At 36.0% G+C, this 14020-nt stretch overlaps 2 protein-coding genes across 2 annotated transcripts in view; one reads left to right on the top strand and one right to left on the bottom strand.

Annotated features, from left to right (window-relative positions):
- The window catches only part of TEX9 (testis expressed 9), a 66559-nt gene extending 62104 nt beyond the window's left edge, over positions 1 to 4455 (top strand). The window contains exons 11-12 of the mRNA XM_043555357.1: positions 3311 to 3445; positions 4067 to 4455. Coding sequence (XP_043411292.1) covers positions 3311 to 3445; positions 4067 to 4141 — 210 coding nt within the window. The 3' untranslated portion in view covers positions 4142 to 4455. The remainder of the gene's footprint in view (positions 1 to 3310; positions 3446 to 4066) is intronic.
- The window catches only part of MNS1 (meiosis specific nuclear structural 1), a 48198-nt gene continuing 38084 nt past the window's right edge, over positions 3907 to 14020 (bottom strand). Inside the window, exons 8-10 of the mRNA XM_043555356.1 lie at positions 12972 to 13229; positions 6951 to 7076; positions 3907 to 4961 (exon numbers count right to left, since the gene is read on the bottom strand). Coding sequence (XP_043411291.1) covers positions 4869 to 4961; positions 6951 to 7076; positions 12972 to 13229 — 477 coding nt within the window. The 3' untranslated portion in view covers positions 3907 to 4868. The remainder of the gene's footprint in view (positions 4962 to 6950; positions 7077 to 12971; positions 13230 to 14020) is intronic.

Raw genomic sequence — 14020 nt, 5'->3', positions numbered from 1 at the left:
TAGAATTCACCAGTGAAGCCATCTAGTTCAGGGATTTCCTTGTTAAAAGGTTTTTGAATACTCCTTCAATCTCCTAACTAGGTACAGATTTATTTGGATTTCCTGAACTGATTTCGTATTTATCATTCAGTTTTAGTAGATTGGGAATGTCTAGGAATTTGTTTCATCTAGGTTATCCAATTTATTGGTGTACCACTGTTCATAGTATTCTCTTATCTTCTGTATTTCTGGGATATCAGTTGTAATGTCTACTCTCCCATTAATTTAAAATCTTCCAAAAATAATAAATAAATAAATAAAATCTCCCAAAATGGGGGCACCTGGGTGGCTCAGTTGGTTAAACGTCTTCACCTAGGTCATGATCTCACGGTTTGTGAGTTTGAGCTCAAGTTGGGCTCTGTGCTGACAGCTCAGAACTTGAAGCTTGCTTCTGATTCTGTTTCCCTTGCTTTCTGCCCCTCCCCCACTTGCACTCTCTTGTAAACGTTAAAAAAAAATTAAAAAATAAAATCTTCCAAAATGGCTTTGTTTCTGTAAAATCAGTTGCAATATCCCCTTTTTCATTTTTGTTATTATTTTTTTGAGAGTGAGCAAACATGAGCAGGGGAGGGGCAGAGGGAGAGAGAGAAGTTTAAGTAGACTCCATGCCCAGTGCAGGGCCCAATGTGGGACTTGATCTCCCAAGCATGAAATCATGACCTGAGCCGAAATCATGAGTCAGACACTTAATAGACTGAGCCACCCAGGTGACTCCTGCTTTCATTTCTGATGTTAGTTGAGTCATTGTGGTTTTTTTTTTTTTTTAGTCTAGGTAAAGGTTTGTCAATTTTATTGATCTTAACAAAGAAGGAACTCTTGGTTTCATGGATTTTTCTCTACTGTTTTTTTATTCTCTATTTCATTTATCTCTGCTCTAAGCTTTATTTTCTATTTTCAACTAGCTTTGGGTTTAGTTCTCTAGTTATAGTGAGATTGTTGTTTTGAGATATCTTTTTTAATGTAAGCATTTATAGCTATACATTTCATTTTCCCCTTAGCACTGCTCTCACTGCATCCTATAACTTTTGTTATATTGGGTTTTCATCGTCATTTATCTGAAGATATTTTTCTAATTTCTCTTGTGATTTCTTCTTTGACCCATTGGTTGTTTAAAAGTATGTTAATTCCCACGTATTTATGGATTTTCCATTTTCCTTCTGCTATTGATTTCTAGTTTCATTTCACTGTGAACAGGAAAGACACTTTGGTTTCAATCTTTTAAAATTTCCTAAGACTTGTTTGTGGCCTAAAATGGTCTATTTTGGAGAATGTTTCATATGCACTTAAGAAAAATATATATTCTGCTTTTCTTGGGTGTAATGTTCTAATATGTCTTTTGGGTCCAGTTGGTCTTTAGGGTTGTTCAAGTACTGTTCTTATTGCTCTTCTTTCTGGTTTTATCCATTATTGTAAGTGGGGTATTGAAGTCTACTGTAACTGTAGAGCGGTTCTTTTTCTCCCACCAATTCTGTCCATGTTTGCTTCATATATTTAGGAACTCATGTTGGGTGCATATATAATTGTTATAGCTCCTTGGTGAATTGAGCCTTTTATTATTATATAATGGCCTTTTTTTGGTCTCTCGTACCTGTTTTGACTAAAAGTCTATTTTGTCTGGTATTATTGTAGCTACCTCCATCCTCTTGTGGTTACCATTTGCATGGATTATCTTTTTCCATCCTTTCATTTTCAATCTGTGTTTTCTGTCCTTAGATCTAAAGTGAGTCTTTTGTAGACAGTATATACTTGATCTTGTTTTTTAAATCCAATCTATGGGGACTTTAATTCACTTACATTTCAAGTTATTAGTGATGGGGAAGAAATTCCTGCTACCATTTTGTATTATTTTCTATATGTCTTAAAGCTCTTTTTGTCATTCAAACGTCTTAATTTCCTAGATTTTTCCTAGATTTCCTAGATTTTCCTAGAAATTTCTTAATTTCCTGCTGCTTCTCAGGGCCTTAGATGTTGTATTTTATTCCTCTGCCCATAATCTCTTGCCCTTAGGCATTCATGGTTCTGCAGACCCCCAGTAGCCCTCAGGTGTAGCACTTCCCATCAGTGCTCTGAGTCAGGCAAGACAGTCCCTCAAGCAATCCTCAGACAAGTCAGAACATCACAAGTAAGTTCCACTCTTTTTTCCATGAATTTAGAGGCTTCTTTTTTCCACTAGGCCAGGAGAGTAAGGGGAAAGGGTGAGCATAAAGGCCATAAAGTTTCCTATCATTTTGAATGTGACTTTTTGTTGGTTAGGTGTTTGGTTGTTACTGCTGCTTAATTGGCTTCTAGAGTTCTCATGTTACATTGGGGAGTATATTGTATCTTCAGTGTTTCTCTGTGTATTTGTTGGGGGGAGAAGGGTCTGGAGCTTCCTAATCTTGGTGATATCACTGTCAATTATCTTTTACAGAGATTTATTTTGAAAGAAAAAGTCTAATATTCTATTCTTTCTGGTACTTTTTTATGTGTATGTAGATTCAGATTTCCTTCTGGTATCATTGTCCTTTTGCATGAAAGCCTTCCTTTAATATTTCTTTAAGATCTTCCTATACTTAAATAAACTCTACTGACCTGTCTTAAAGCTCACAGATATTTTTTCTGCACTGTCCAAATTGCTGCAGAGCTCATTCAGGTAATTTTTGCCAAGATTACAAACTCTGCCTTGTCAGACCACTGGCTGAATTCTCTGCCCAGCTCTCTAGACCACAGCTCTTGCCTTTCATGTTGCATTTCCTAGGGGTCTCACTCTGCAAGTGGGCTATCTAGGTATCTGCCAAGGATTTGAGGGAATTTTGAGGGCTCTTTTCTTTCCAGGATTTGCCACCTGGAAATTTCTACCACCCTGGCAACCCTGCTCTTTCATTCCTCAGCCCAGTAAAACTACTTTTTCCTTGAGGTCTATCTCCTGTGAACCCATTAAGTGGAAAGTGCTCTCAGAAGCCAGTTGAATATGGACCTCAGTCAGTTTATTTCCCTTTTTTCAAGGATCATATCATCTCCACTTTCTGCTTACTATTGATTACTCATCTGTGCCTTCAAATATGTTATTGTTACCCTCAGAAGAGTTTGGTCCATTATAAGTTACTCTGCCACTACTGGGATTAGAACTGAATTATATTTAAAATGTTTAAAATGTATGAGTTATCAAAGTCAGTTTTTCAGTAATGCAGAGAAGATTTACAAAAATTTTATATTTTAAAGGTAGTTATTGCAAAGTGACTATAGTTTTTATAATTTGAAGACTATATGGGATTTGTTTTTCCTTGTGCAGGATATAGCCAATGAAGACCACAAAAAAATTGAAGCATTAAAGTCTGAAAACAAGAAGCTAGAAAAACAAAAAGGAGAATTAATGATAGGGTTCAAGAAGCAGTTAAAATTAATTGATGTTTTAAAAAGGCAGAAGGTGAGTCTATTCTAAAAAAAAGTTAAATTGTAGATATTTTTAGATGTATTTGATATGCTTAGGTACAAAATTTTACCTATAGAACATACATAATAAGATTTCTACATAACATGTCATCCAAGCAAATGGATATTTTCAGGCAGATAAATTAGTAATGTGGAAAATGGGACTGGTAAATACAGTATGGGTACTCCCTAATGACAGAAAGTATATACAAGAGTATAATATACTATTATCTTATTGGATTGGTTTGCCTCTTTAAACACGGAAGAGTGAAAATGGATTCCAAATCACTCTTCCCTTCTCTACACATGAATTACTTGGTGGTGAGAAGATTTGAAGCCATGGCTCTGCCACTTTCCCTTTTTGCAAAGGTTACGTATTAAAATACTACTGAAGTGTTCTCTCAACAGGTTGATTCAGTAACCACCATGGACAAATAGGCTTCTACAGGCTGACCCTTGAATGTAATTATTTCAAATATGTTTATTGGAATTAGAGTACACATTCCAACAGAGCTTATCATTTGATAGCATATTTATATACACATTTTTATCAACTGTGTGTTGTCCTGTGGTCTACTCTTAATGCTAAAACAATATTGATTTGTTACAAACACAGATGCATATTGAAGCTGCCAAGATGCTGTCTTTCACCGAAGAGGAATTTATGAAGGCACTTGAATGGGGAAATTGATAAGTGACCTACTTTAATTAGTCTGTATAACTGACTGTGTGCCCCATATACATTTTATTTAAAGTTTTAATGATTTATTTTTACTCTTTATAAATAAGATATTTGATAATGAAATCAAAGCAATTGCAACAAATTCCCTGTTTAGATTTGGGGTGGATACAAAATTTATAGGTGATTATTAGAAAATTGTGAGCCACTTGCCCTTTTATATAAAGTATTTTATGCTCTGGTGATTTAGCTCTAGTTAATAAAAACAGTACTAGCACATAAACTGTCATTTAAGTTCTTATTGACAATAAAGCACTTTGAAATTCCTCACTCTTTATTCTTTTCCCTTATAGTAGAAAGAAAAAGATACTTTCCCTAAACACAAATACCAAGCTCTGAGCAGGAGGAGTAGTATGGAAAAGTTTCCTGGGTTTGGCTGTATTGTATTTATATAAAGGAAATGTTGTAATGTGGTGTGTAACTCAGCTCTTCAAATTATGAGTACAAGAACAAGAATTTGACTAATAACAATTTTATAGATAAAAAATATTCTGCAATTTAATTTTATCAGAAAACAAATATTTTCTTATAGATAATTGTTTACAAATGATGAAATACAGAGTTGCTTTAGAAAATCCAAATAGATTATGGATTCTATCACTGACCTGTGAAACAAAAGTCACACTGACATCTAGTGGTGAAAACAAAACAATCCAGGTTTTACCAAATCTTGATGGTATCACTTCTCTTCACAAATTTCGCTCCTTTTCTGATATATTTTTCTAAACTCTTCACCAAGCATATCGATATCATCCTCCTTTTTAAATACTCCCTACAGGAAAAATATTTTATGAGTTACTTCAAATGCCAGAATATTTAACTAAATGCTTCTAAGACTAACATATAGACTACAAAAATTTGTAAAGTTATCTCCAAGATAATGAAATCTATTTCATAGGTTTACAAATAATATCACTAGTCTCTGAAAATTATGACTCTATGTATAATGAAATCTTTGACCTGATTTCCTGATTTATTTATCAGCTCCAGTATAGGAATTTGTAATAGGAATCTGGAATTCTATTTTACTACCTCAAGTACCACTGCTTGGATTGGCTGAATGAGAATTTCATAAGGTATGAGAGCAGTCAGAGTTAAGAGACTGAGCTTTGCCAGATTCATGCATGGGATTGGCTCTCAGCTCCATTCTATGGTTGATCAGCAAACATTGTCTTGCAGGAAAGACTCCAGATTTGGAGTTACATGCCCTTTAAGCAAGCCCTTTGAAATTCTTGATGCTTTTATTTACTTTTCTTTTCCTTATAGTACACAATAAAAGGCTCTTAAATATTTACTTATGTAATTTAAAGGAGCTAAAGAATAATTTAGGTCATTTAGGGCCATTAGGACCTAAAAGATTAAAATCATTTTGGCAGAACAGGTTTGTTAGACTCTCCCTATCTCCACATTTATTTCCTTTTAAAAGTATCTAAACTGAGATTCTCCAGAATTTATAGTCTAATGTTTTTGAAATGAATTTCTTATAGCTTTTGTCAGTATATCATTTCATATTCATTAATCCAATCAGCCAATTAGACTATAACATCCTGTGGACAAGCAATAATTACTCATATATTTCCCTTTCTCTTTCCTTAGCACTGGACTGAACCCAAAATAAGCACTTTATTCTTCCAATGGAATAAAATATCAAATGACATTTCTATTTGAAGGTTGTAAATTTTATTTACCTGAGTCCAGATGTTTATGGGGCTTAGGAAAATCCATTGTTACTTCATTTATAGTCAGAATGTATCCCACTTATACATGAAAATCTGTTACCTTCTGGAAGTACTTTTAAAAATAGATTACTTAGTACCTACTTATAACCTCCCATTATACAGCAGCTCTGTCTCGGACTCGGTTCAAGCATGTGTCTGTTATCAGTGTTACCAATTACAAGAGTTTCCTGTATAAAAAGTATCACGGTTGCTTTAGGGTAGTTTAGTTTTAGACTTCCTACACCCAAAGGGAAAAAGAACTTCTAAAATTTAAATTCAGTAAATCTGGCTCCTACTTTAAGAATGTGCCAATCTGTTTCCGAGTCTGTGTCTCCCTCTCTCTCTGCCCCTCCCCCGTTCATGCTCTGTCTCTCTCTGTCTCAAAAATAAAATTAAAAAAAAAAAAAGTTAAAAAAAAAAAAAAAAAAAAAAGAATGTGCCAAGAGGGGCGCCTAGGTGGCACAGTCGGTTAGGCGTCCGACTTCAGCCAGGTCACGATCTCGCGGTCCGTGAGTTCGAGCCCTGCGTCGGGCTCTGGGCTGATGGCTCAGAGCCTGCTTCCGATTCTGTGTCTCCCTCTCTCTCTGCCCCTCCCCCGTTCATGCTCTGTCTCTCTCTGTCCCAAAAATAAATAAACGTTGGAAAAAAAAAAAAAAGAATGTGCCAAGATTTGGGGCACCTGGGTGGCTCAGTCAGTTAAGCTTCTGACTTTAGCTCAAGTCATGCTCTCACAGTCCATGAGTTCAAGCACCAAGTCAGGCTCTGTGCGGACAGCTCAGAGCCTGGAGCCTGCTTCAGATTCTGTGTCTCCTTTCTCTCTGACTCTTTGCTGCTTGTACTCTCTCTCTCAAAAATAAAGAAACATTAAGAAAAAAAAAAAAAGAATGTGCCAAGACCAACTCTAATTTTAGAGACAGATGTTCAATGACTGCCTCCGATCCCACTGCTGCTTTGTAACAGCCACAAGTGAAACCCAGGCCCTCTGTTTTTTTCCCCATTATTAGAGTTTAGGAAGATTATACCTTGAATTAAATCTCACTTACTTTAGGAAGATATCCTAGTAATTTTGTAGCATGTTCTTTGAGAAGTTTTAGTCTTTCTTCTTCAATAATTGCATTAATACATCCTTGTCGTCTTTGCTGCAAGTGCCATTCTTCCAGTTCACGTTGCTGGAAATGTAAATGAAATTTTATTGTCACAGAATACATTAATCTTTTAAGAAGTCATCAGATAAAGCCATCTTGCAGTGGATTAGATAAAATTGAACTATTTTTTACACTACAGAAAATATTATGTAGTTTATATATCTTTTATATTTATTATATATATATACACAAATCTCTACTTTTTACAGTCACTATTCCCTTAAGGATACAAAAAAAAAAAGGCATGGCTGGGATTTTAGGGAGGCAAGTATATATCTTCAGGACAGTATCTTCATCACCAAGGAAAAAATGTACAAAGAAGGGACTTCCTAATTAATTCAAATATTTATGTAATGTTTACCGTATGCCAATTGCTGAAGGCAGCTTTCAGTGTAAAACAAAACCAAAAACTGGATGAAACAGAATAGGGATATCAAAAGATAAATATTTCCATGTATGTTACAAATTTTAAGAGCCCATATGAAGCACAGGAGTAGCAGCAAGAGTTCTAACAGGTGAACCAGTGTTTCTCAGGCAACAGTTCTGAATGCTCTCATGTAACCGCACCAAAATTCTGTGCCACTTGCTATGGAAGAGATGGCCAGCTTTAAAAGTTTTAGGGCTTAAAAGAACTCTTACAGCGTTGTATCCAAATAATCTATTGGAAAGGGAAGGGTGCTAAAGCCAGGCCCCTGAAGTAGTGATGAATTCCTACATAGAATTAAAGTAGTATTAATGTTGAGCTGGTCTGTGCAGTAAGTAGTTTCCTAGGGTCACAATTTCTTCAAAACTCTTCATAGTTACCAAATAAAGAAGGATGCTAGGACACAGCCATATCCAATGCCACTTAAGCCTTTAATGGCTTCTAATGAGACTATTTTGTCTACTATGATATTACCTTACTTGCATTACAGAATCAGAAGAAGCATTGGTAGCTAACTGAGAAAAGACTTACACGCTCTACCCATCTTGTTATTGAATCAAAGAGTTGAGTGGCTCTTACTTATTTTCTAAGATGATATAAAGTTATAGAATCTGCCATGGAATTGTTATACCTGAATTTGTTTTGAGACTATATTTCTAAGGCTCCGTTATAATCATGTGTGGTCACAACAGGACTTGGTTTCTGCCAATGGACTATAAGCAAAAGTGTCATATGGCAGATTCCAGGAATCAATCGTATACACCCACTTTGTCTCTCTTCAACTCTTCCATCTGCTACTTGAAACATGAAGGGTGAAGATCCAATTTAGACCATGAAGATAAAGGCTATAGGCTACAGAAGCCACAGCGAAATGCTAGGATGACCCTGGTTCCTGAAGGCTGAATACAGCCTCCATTCCAGCCCTGAATTCCCTTAGACTTTTATGTGAGAATAGTAAACTATCTACTATGCCACTATTAATTTGATACTCTGTACCTGCAGCCAAACCTAATCCTAACTGATCTGTTCTTTATAAAAAGGAGATGCAAAAAAAATTCTGAAACGTTGTGAGGAAAGGTTAGTTGTTAGATTTTTGTCCAATGATGTACAGTCTCTAGTTGGGGTAGAATACAAGATTTCTCTACTTGGGATGTGGTAAACACATTAAATATTTATCCTAATAAACACTTTCATAGTAAATTAGGGTAAATAGAAAGTATGAAACCAATTTGTCCATTTAGACAAACTCAATAGAGCTGGTATTAGGTAACTCTTTCCTGGGTAGTTTTATATTTTGTCTTACTAACCATATGATTTTTTTAGAGGTAGACAAAATTATAGTTACCTATTTAGGAATATATCTGAAATCTAAAAAAACAGAGTTAGAGCCTTATAGGATTAATGTGTTCCATGATCATGAAAATCCACCCTTGCTCTTGGGCAAGAAAAATGTGACCCAATCTCACAGACACTTTTAGCACACAGCTTTATATTAGGAATATTTACATTAGAAAAAATTAAGAAATTAAGACATAAATTGTAGAAATATCTATGCTTTAGGTGGTTTTATGTGATTTCCATTTATAGTTGCCTTGCTAACTTCTCTAGGAGCTTTCTAATTAGCTCTGTAAGCCATGAGATGGGACGGTCTATCACTGTTTCTACCTCTTTCTACGCAAGGAGTATTCAAAACCTTCTGATCATTTCAAAAGTCTTCTAATTTTCATCTTCCTTGACTGCTCTGCTTGTCTGACACTGTTGATCACCCTCCTTGATTCAACAAACATTTATTATTCACCACTTGTCAAGCAAAATGCTAGGTGCTTAAAGGTTAACCCTTAAAGGTTAGAGTAGATCATGACTGATTTATATCAAAGATAAGGAATTGGGATTTTATGCTGTAGGAATCCACTTAGGTTTAAGTACGAGGAGGACATAATGAATTTTTTAAGCCCATTATAACTAGTAGCAGATGGACTAGTCATATGGAGACCAATAGATAACAATTTCAGTAGTCCACAGGAATGGTATTAAATGTCTGGACTAAGTTATTAAGAAACTGGATTTAAGACATTACTGAAATGAAGTCAATGGAATTTGGTGGCTGACTAAAAATTATTAGATAGGAATGGGGAAAAGTCCAGGATGATTTCAAAGTCATAGACTTGGGTAACTGAATATGCTGTCTTTAACCAAGATTCAGGCTACAGAAACTGTAAAAAGTTTGTGTGGAATGTTCACTTTTGGAAACTAAATTCTAAGGCACCTACAAGATTTCCAACTACATCATTTAGACAGCTAGAAATATGGCATCAGAACAAAAGCATGAAATGAATAAGAATAGAAGAGACCTAAAAATTGAACTCCAAGTATCCCCCCCCCACCTCCCCACTTCATGGAGCAGACAAAAAAAAGAGCTGACCTCGCTTGGTTTTCTGTGACTACAACCATCCAGATTCTCTTGCCTTTCTGACCATCTCTTGGTCTTGTCATTGTTTTTTTCCTCCTCCTTCTACTCCTAAATAAGAATGTTCGCTGAGATTCCATCATTGGCCCTCTGATTGTTTCTCATTATAATATATTCTTGGAATCTCTGTGTGCTAATTAATGCCAGATATGTATGTTTAGGAAAACATGACCTAAGCTTTGCTCCTCTGAGTCAAGTGCCTTCAAGATATTTTCAATTTGTATTTCTATTTCAAGCCCAACATGATATAAACTGAAGTAATTCTCCTTTTTCTCTGACTCAAAACATAACAGCACTTGGTATTCTTTGAGTTTCTCCTAGTTGAAACCTTGGAGTTATTTTGACTCCTCCCTCCAGTCTACCCTATATGATCCACCAACAAAACAAAACAAGACAAAACAAAACATACCAGTCTCATATTCCTTTAAAAATATTTAAACTCTTCCTTTCTTGCTTCTTCCATGCTTTGTTAACCTATTCTAGGTCCTCATCACCTCACTCTTGAATCACTACATTCTCTTCTTCCTAAGACCATGTTGTGATCACCAATTTCCTATTGTATCATGTCTAAACTCCTCTGCCTATCACTCAAGTTTCTCATTGTGGGTAATTCCATATGCTGCCAACTTAGAATAGCCTTCTTCTGCTTTTATTCATCTTTTATGTATTTCCAGGAAAACCCACATAGTTCTGCCATAAATGCACAGTTGACCCATGAACAACACAGGTTTGAACTGCGTGGGTCCACTTACCTGCAGATTTTTTTCAGTAATATGGTACCATAAAGATATTTTCTCCTATGATTTTCTTAATAAGATTGTTTTCTCTAGCTACTTTATTATATGAATATAGTTTATAATATGTATATAAAATGTGTACTAATTGACTCTTTTAAAATAAGATAATCTTTTTTATTTTTTTATTTTACAGAGAGAACACAAGCTGGGGAGAGGGACAGAGGGGGGGAGAGGGAGTGGGAGAGAGAGAGAGAGAGAGAGAGAGAATATCTTAAGCAAGGCTCCATGCACAGCACGGAGCCCAATGTGGGACTCAGTGCCACAACCCTAGGATCATGATGTGAGCTGAAATCAAGAGTCAGATGCTCAATTGACTGAGCCACCCAGGCACCCCATGTGCCAGTTGACTCTTCATGTTATCAGGAAGGCTTCTGGTCATCAGGAGGCCATTAGTTAAGTTTTGGAGGAGTCAAAAATTTTATGTGGATTTTTGACTGGGTGGGAGTTGGGGGAGGTGTCAGCACCCTTACTTATCCCCTGTGTTGTTTATGGGTCAACTGTATTGCACAACTGGTAAATTATAACTACCAAATTCTATAAATGTACACTGTACATTTAAGAAATGTATTCTCAGTATAATTTTATATATAATTGAGTGTTTTGGGAATCTATACCCCATTTTTTGTACTACACTAGAAAGTACAAAAATTAACTTGTATTTATTTTGGTTCTCTCACCAATACTCAGCAGAATGCCTAGCAGATCAGTATCTGTTGATTACAAGAATATCCCGAGATTTCTTTCTGCCTACCCATACTGGAAAAGATCATCATTAGGATATCAATTAACTTAATTCCAGCTCTGCCACTTACTTGCTATAAAACCCCGACCTACCTAACTCATAGAGTTGAAAGGTTAAAGTTATTTGCTTGAAATGAGCTTAGAATAGTTGAATGACATATGTAAAAGCTCAGTAAATGTTAGTTGTTACACTACAACTTATATTAATTATTTTAAAATATTTACCCTATGCCTAATCTGTACTCTTCATATTTAGATCATTTATCTTTACAAAGCACTTATACGTTATCTTATTTGGTTCTTTTTTTTTTAAATTTAATATTCATTTTTGAAGGAAAGAGAGACACAGTGTGAGTGGGGGAGGGGCAGAGAGAGAGGGAGACACAGAATCTGAAGCAGGCTCCAGGCTCTGAGCTGTCAGCACAGAGCCTGACGCGGGGCTCGAAATCACGAACCCTGACATCATGACCTGAGCCCAAGTCGGACGCTTAACCGACTGAGCCACCCAGGCGCCCCTCTTATTTGGTGCTTAAAGCACAACAATCTAGTGTGGTAGATTAAGTATTATTTCAGTTTTATAAATCAAACATAAAATAGGTAAATCAATGTGTCCAAAGGCACAAACCTAGTTCCATCTCCAACTCTTAAATCCATATTTCCAACTAAGAAATCAACCCCTGGGGCCTCAAAATCAATGTGGACAAAATGGAATTATATACCCCCTTGAAATCTATTTTTCTTTGTTTTCTTTAGGACATCACCCACTCACTCACTGAAGATGGAAGCAATAGTATTATTTAGTGGTAGTAGCAGGCATAATCCTGCTCTCACCTCTCCAGACCCAGCTAACTGGTCAGCAAGCCTCATCAAGTCTATCTCCCTAACATCTCTCACATGGCCCCCTTCTCTATTTGCACAGGCTTTCCCCACCTATCATGGACTGATGGTAGTAATGTCCTAACTGATCTCCCTGTCTCTGGTCTCACTCCAGGCAGTACCCCCAGTACCACTACTCAAGTCATCTTCCCAAGTGCAGATCTTATCAGATAGCTTTCTTAATTCCTCAGTGGGTTCCCCTGGATAAAGACCACCTTCCTTAAAATAGCATCCAGGGCACTCATGATCTGTGCCCTGTCTACCACACCAAGATGCCCATACCTGTATAATTATTGTCATGTGTAACTGACATATCTTTACAATGATTGTTTTTATATATTTTCTTTAACCAAGACGATAAAATAAAATCATAGATGTCATAGACTTAGCTGTACATATGTTCTCAACACCAAACGGTGTCTAGCACATAGAAAGCATCAATAAATACATTCTAGATGCATAAATAAATGGTCAGAAAATGTCTATGCCATGTGACTAGTTAGCAGATATCTAACATCACCTGGCACATAAAAGGGTCTCAGTTAAATGCTGAGTGGATGAATAGATGAGCTGACTACTGTTCAGTGATAACAAAAATGAACACTTTTTCTTACTTTGTCTGCAAGGAACTGGTTGCGACGCTCTTCGATAAGCTTTTCCACAGCCCTCCTGTGTTCTAGCTGCTTCATTCTTTGCTTCTGAGCATTCATCAGTTCTATTCGATCATCCTCAGCAAGCTTAGCTAGCGTAGCTTTTCTAAAGGTCTCCTCTTCCTCTTTTGCAGCCTGGAGTACTAGTTCCTTCAGGGCCATTTGTTCTAGAAAATCTTGTTTCAACTCCTTTTGCTTTCTTAATTTCTCTTCTGCTTCCTCCTAAACAACAATCCGTATAAACATTGATTCAGTAACTGTTTCTTTACAACAGATTTATAAAGAAATGATGGATAGAGTTTGGTTAAGTGCAGTGTTACAATATGAAATAAAGCCTGAAAAATTAAGCCTTTTCAAGATAACACTTTCCCTCACCCTGTTAACACTAGTTGGATAAAGGACATGTTACTTTGGATTGCCTTCTTTTATTTTTAAATTTTAATTTGTATCTATTTTGAAAGGAGCTGACATAAAAACTTTTTTGCATAACTGAGATCATTAAATCTGTGGTCTGTGAAATTTGTACCCACAAAGAATCATTCTAAAATCTTGCCTGAAATTATGATTCAAATTACTGGGAAATATTTTTCAGAATAATAATCTACAAGTGACAATCACAAGTTTTTCAGGAAAATTCAAATTTACTTGGAGCAGTTCAAATCTTTTCCTACAAGCTTTAATTTTCCTAACATTATGAAAAATTTCAAACATAACTGGAAAATAGAAGTTTACAGTGATCACTCATCTACCTAACACCTAGGTACTATCAGTAACATTTTACTATTTTTGCTTTATCATCTATCCAATTAGGACTGATACAATTCCTTCTCAACTGTAACCAGCCTTGCCTAATTCAAACACAATTTCCAGGAGGTAAGCCATATCCTCAAGGCAATCAAAATATTGCCTTAATAACAGCTGTTTGGTCAGGTTTCTTACAGGTAACAGAAGCTATAAGGGATTTACTATAGGCCAGCAGGTGGTATGAGAGAACTTCCAGGATGGCCAAGGAA

Source organism: Prionailurus bengalensis, chromosome B3 (genome assembly GCF_016509475.1).
Source record: "Prionailurus bengalensis isolate Pbe53 chromosome B3, Fcat_Pben_1.1_paternal_pri, whole genome shotgun sequence".
In the NCBI taxonomy this organism is placed as follows: Eukaryota; Metazoa; Chordata; class Mammalia; order Carnivora; family Felidae; genus Prionailurus; species Prionailurus bengalensis.
The sequence above is the reverse complement of the archived record's forward strand: the minus strand, read 5'-3'. Positions and strand labels throughout refer to the sequence as shown.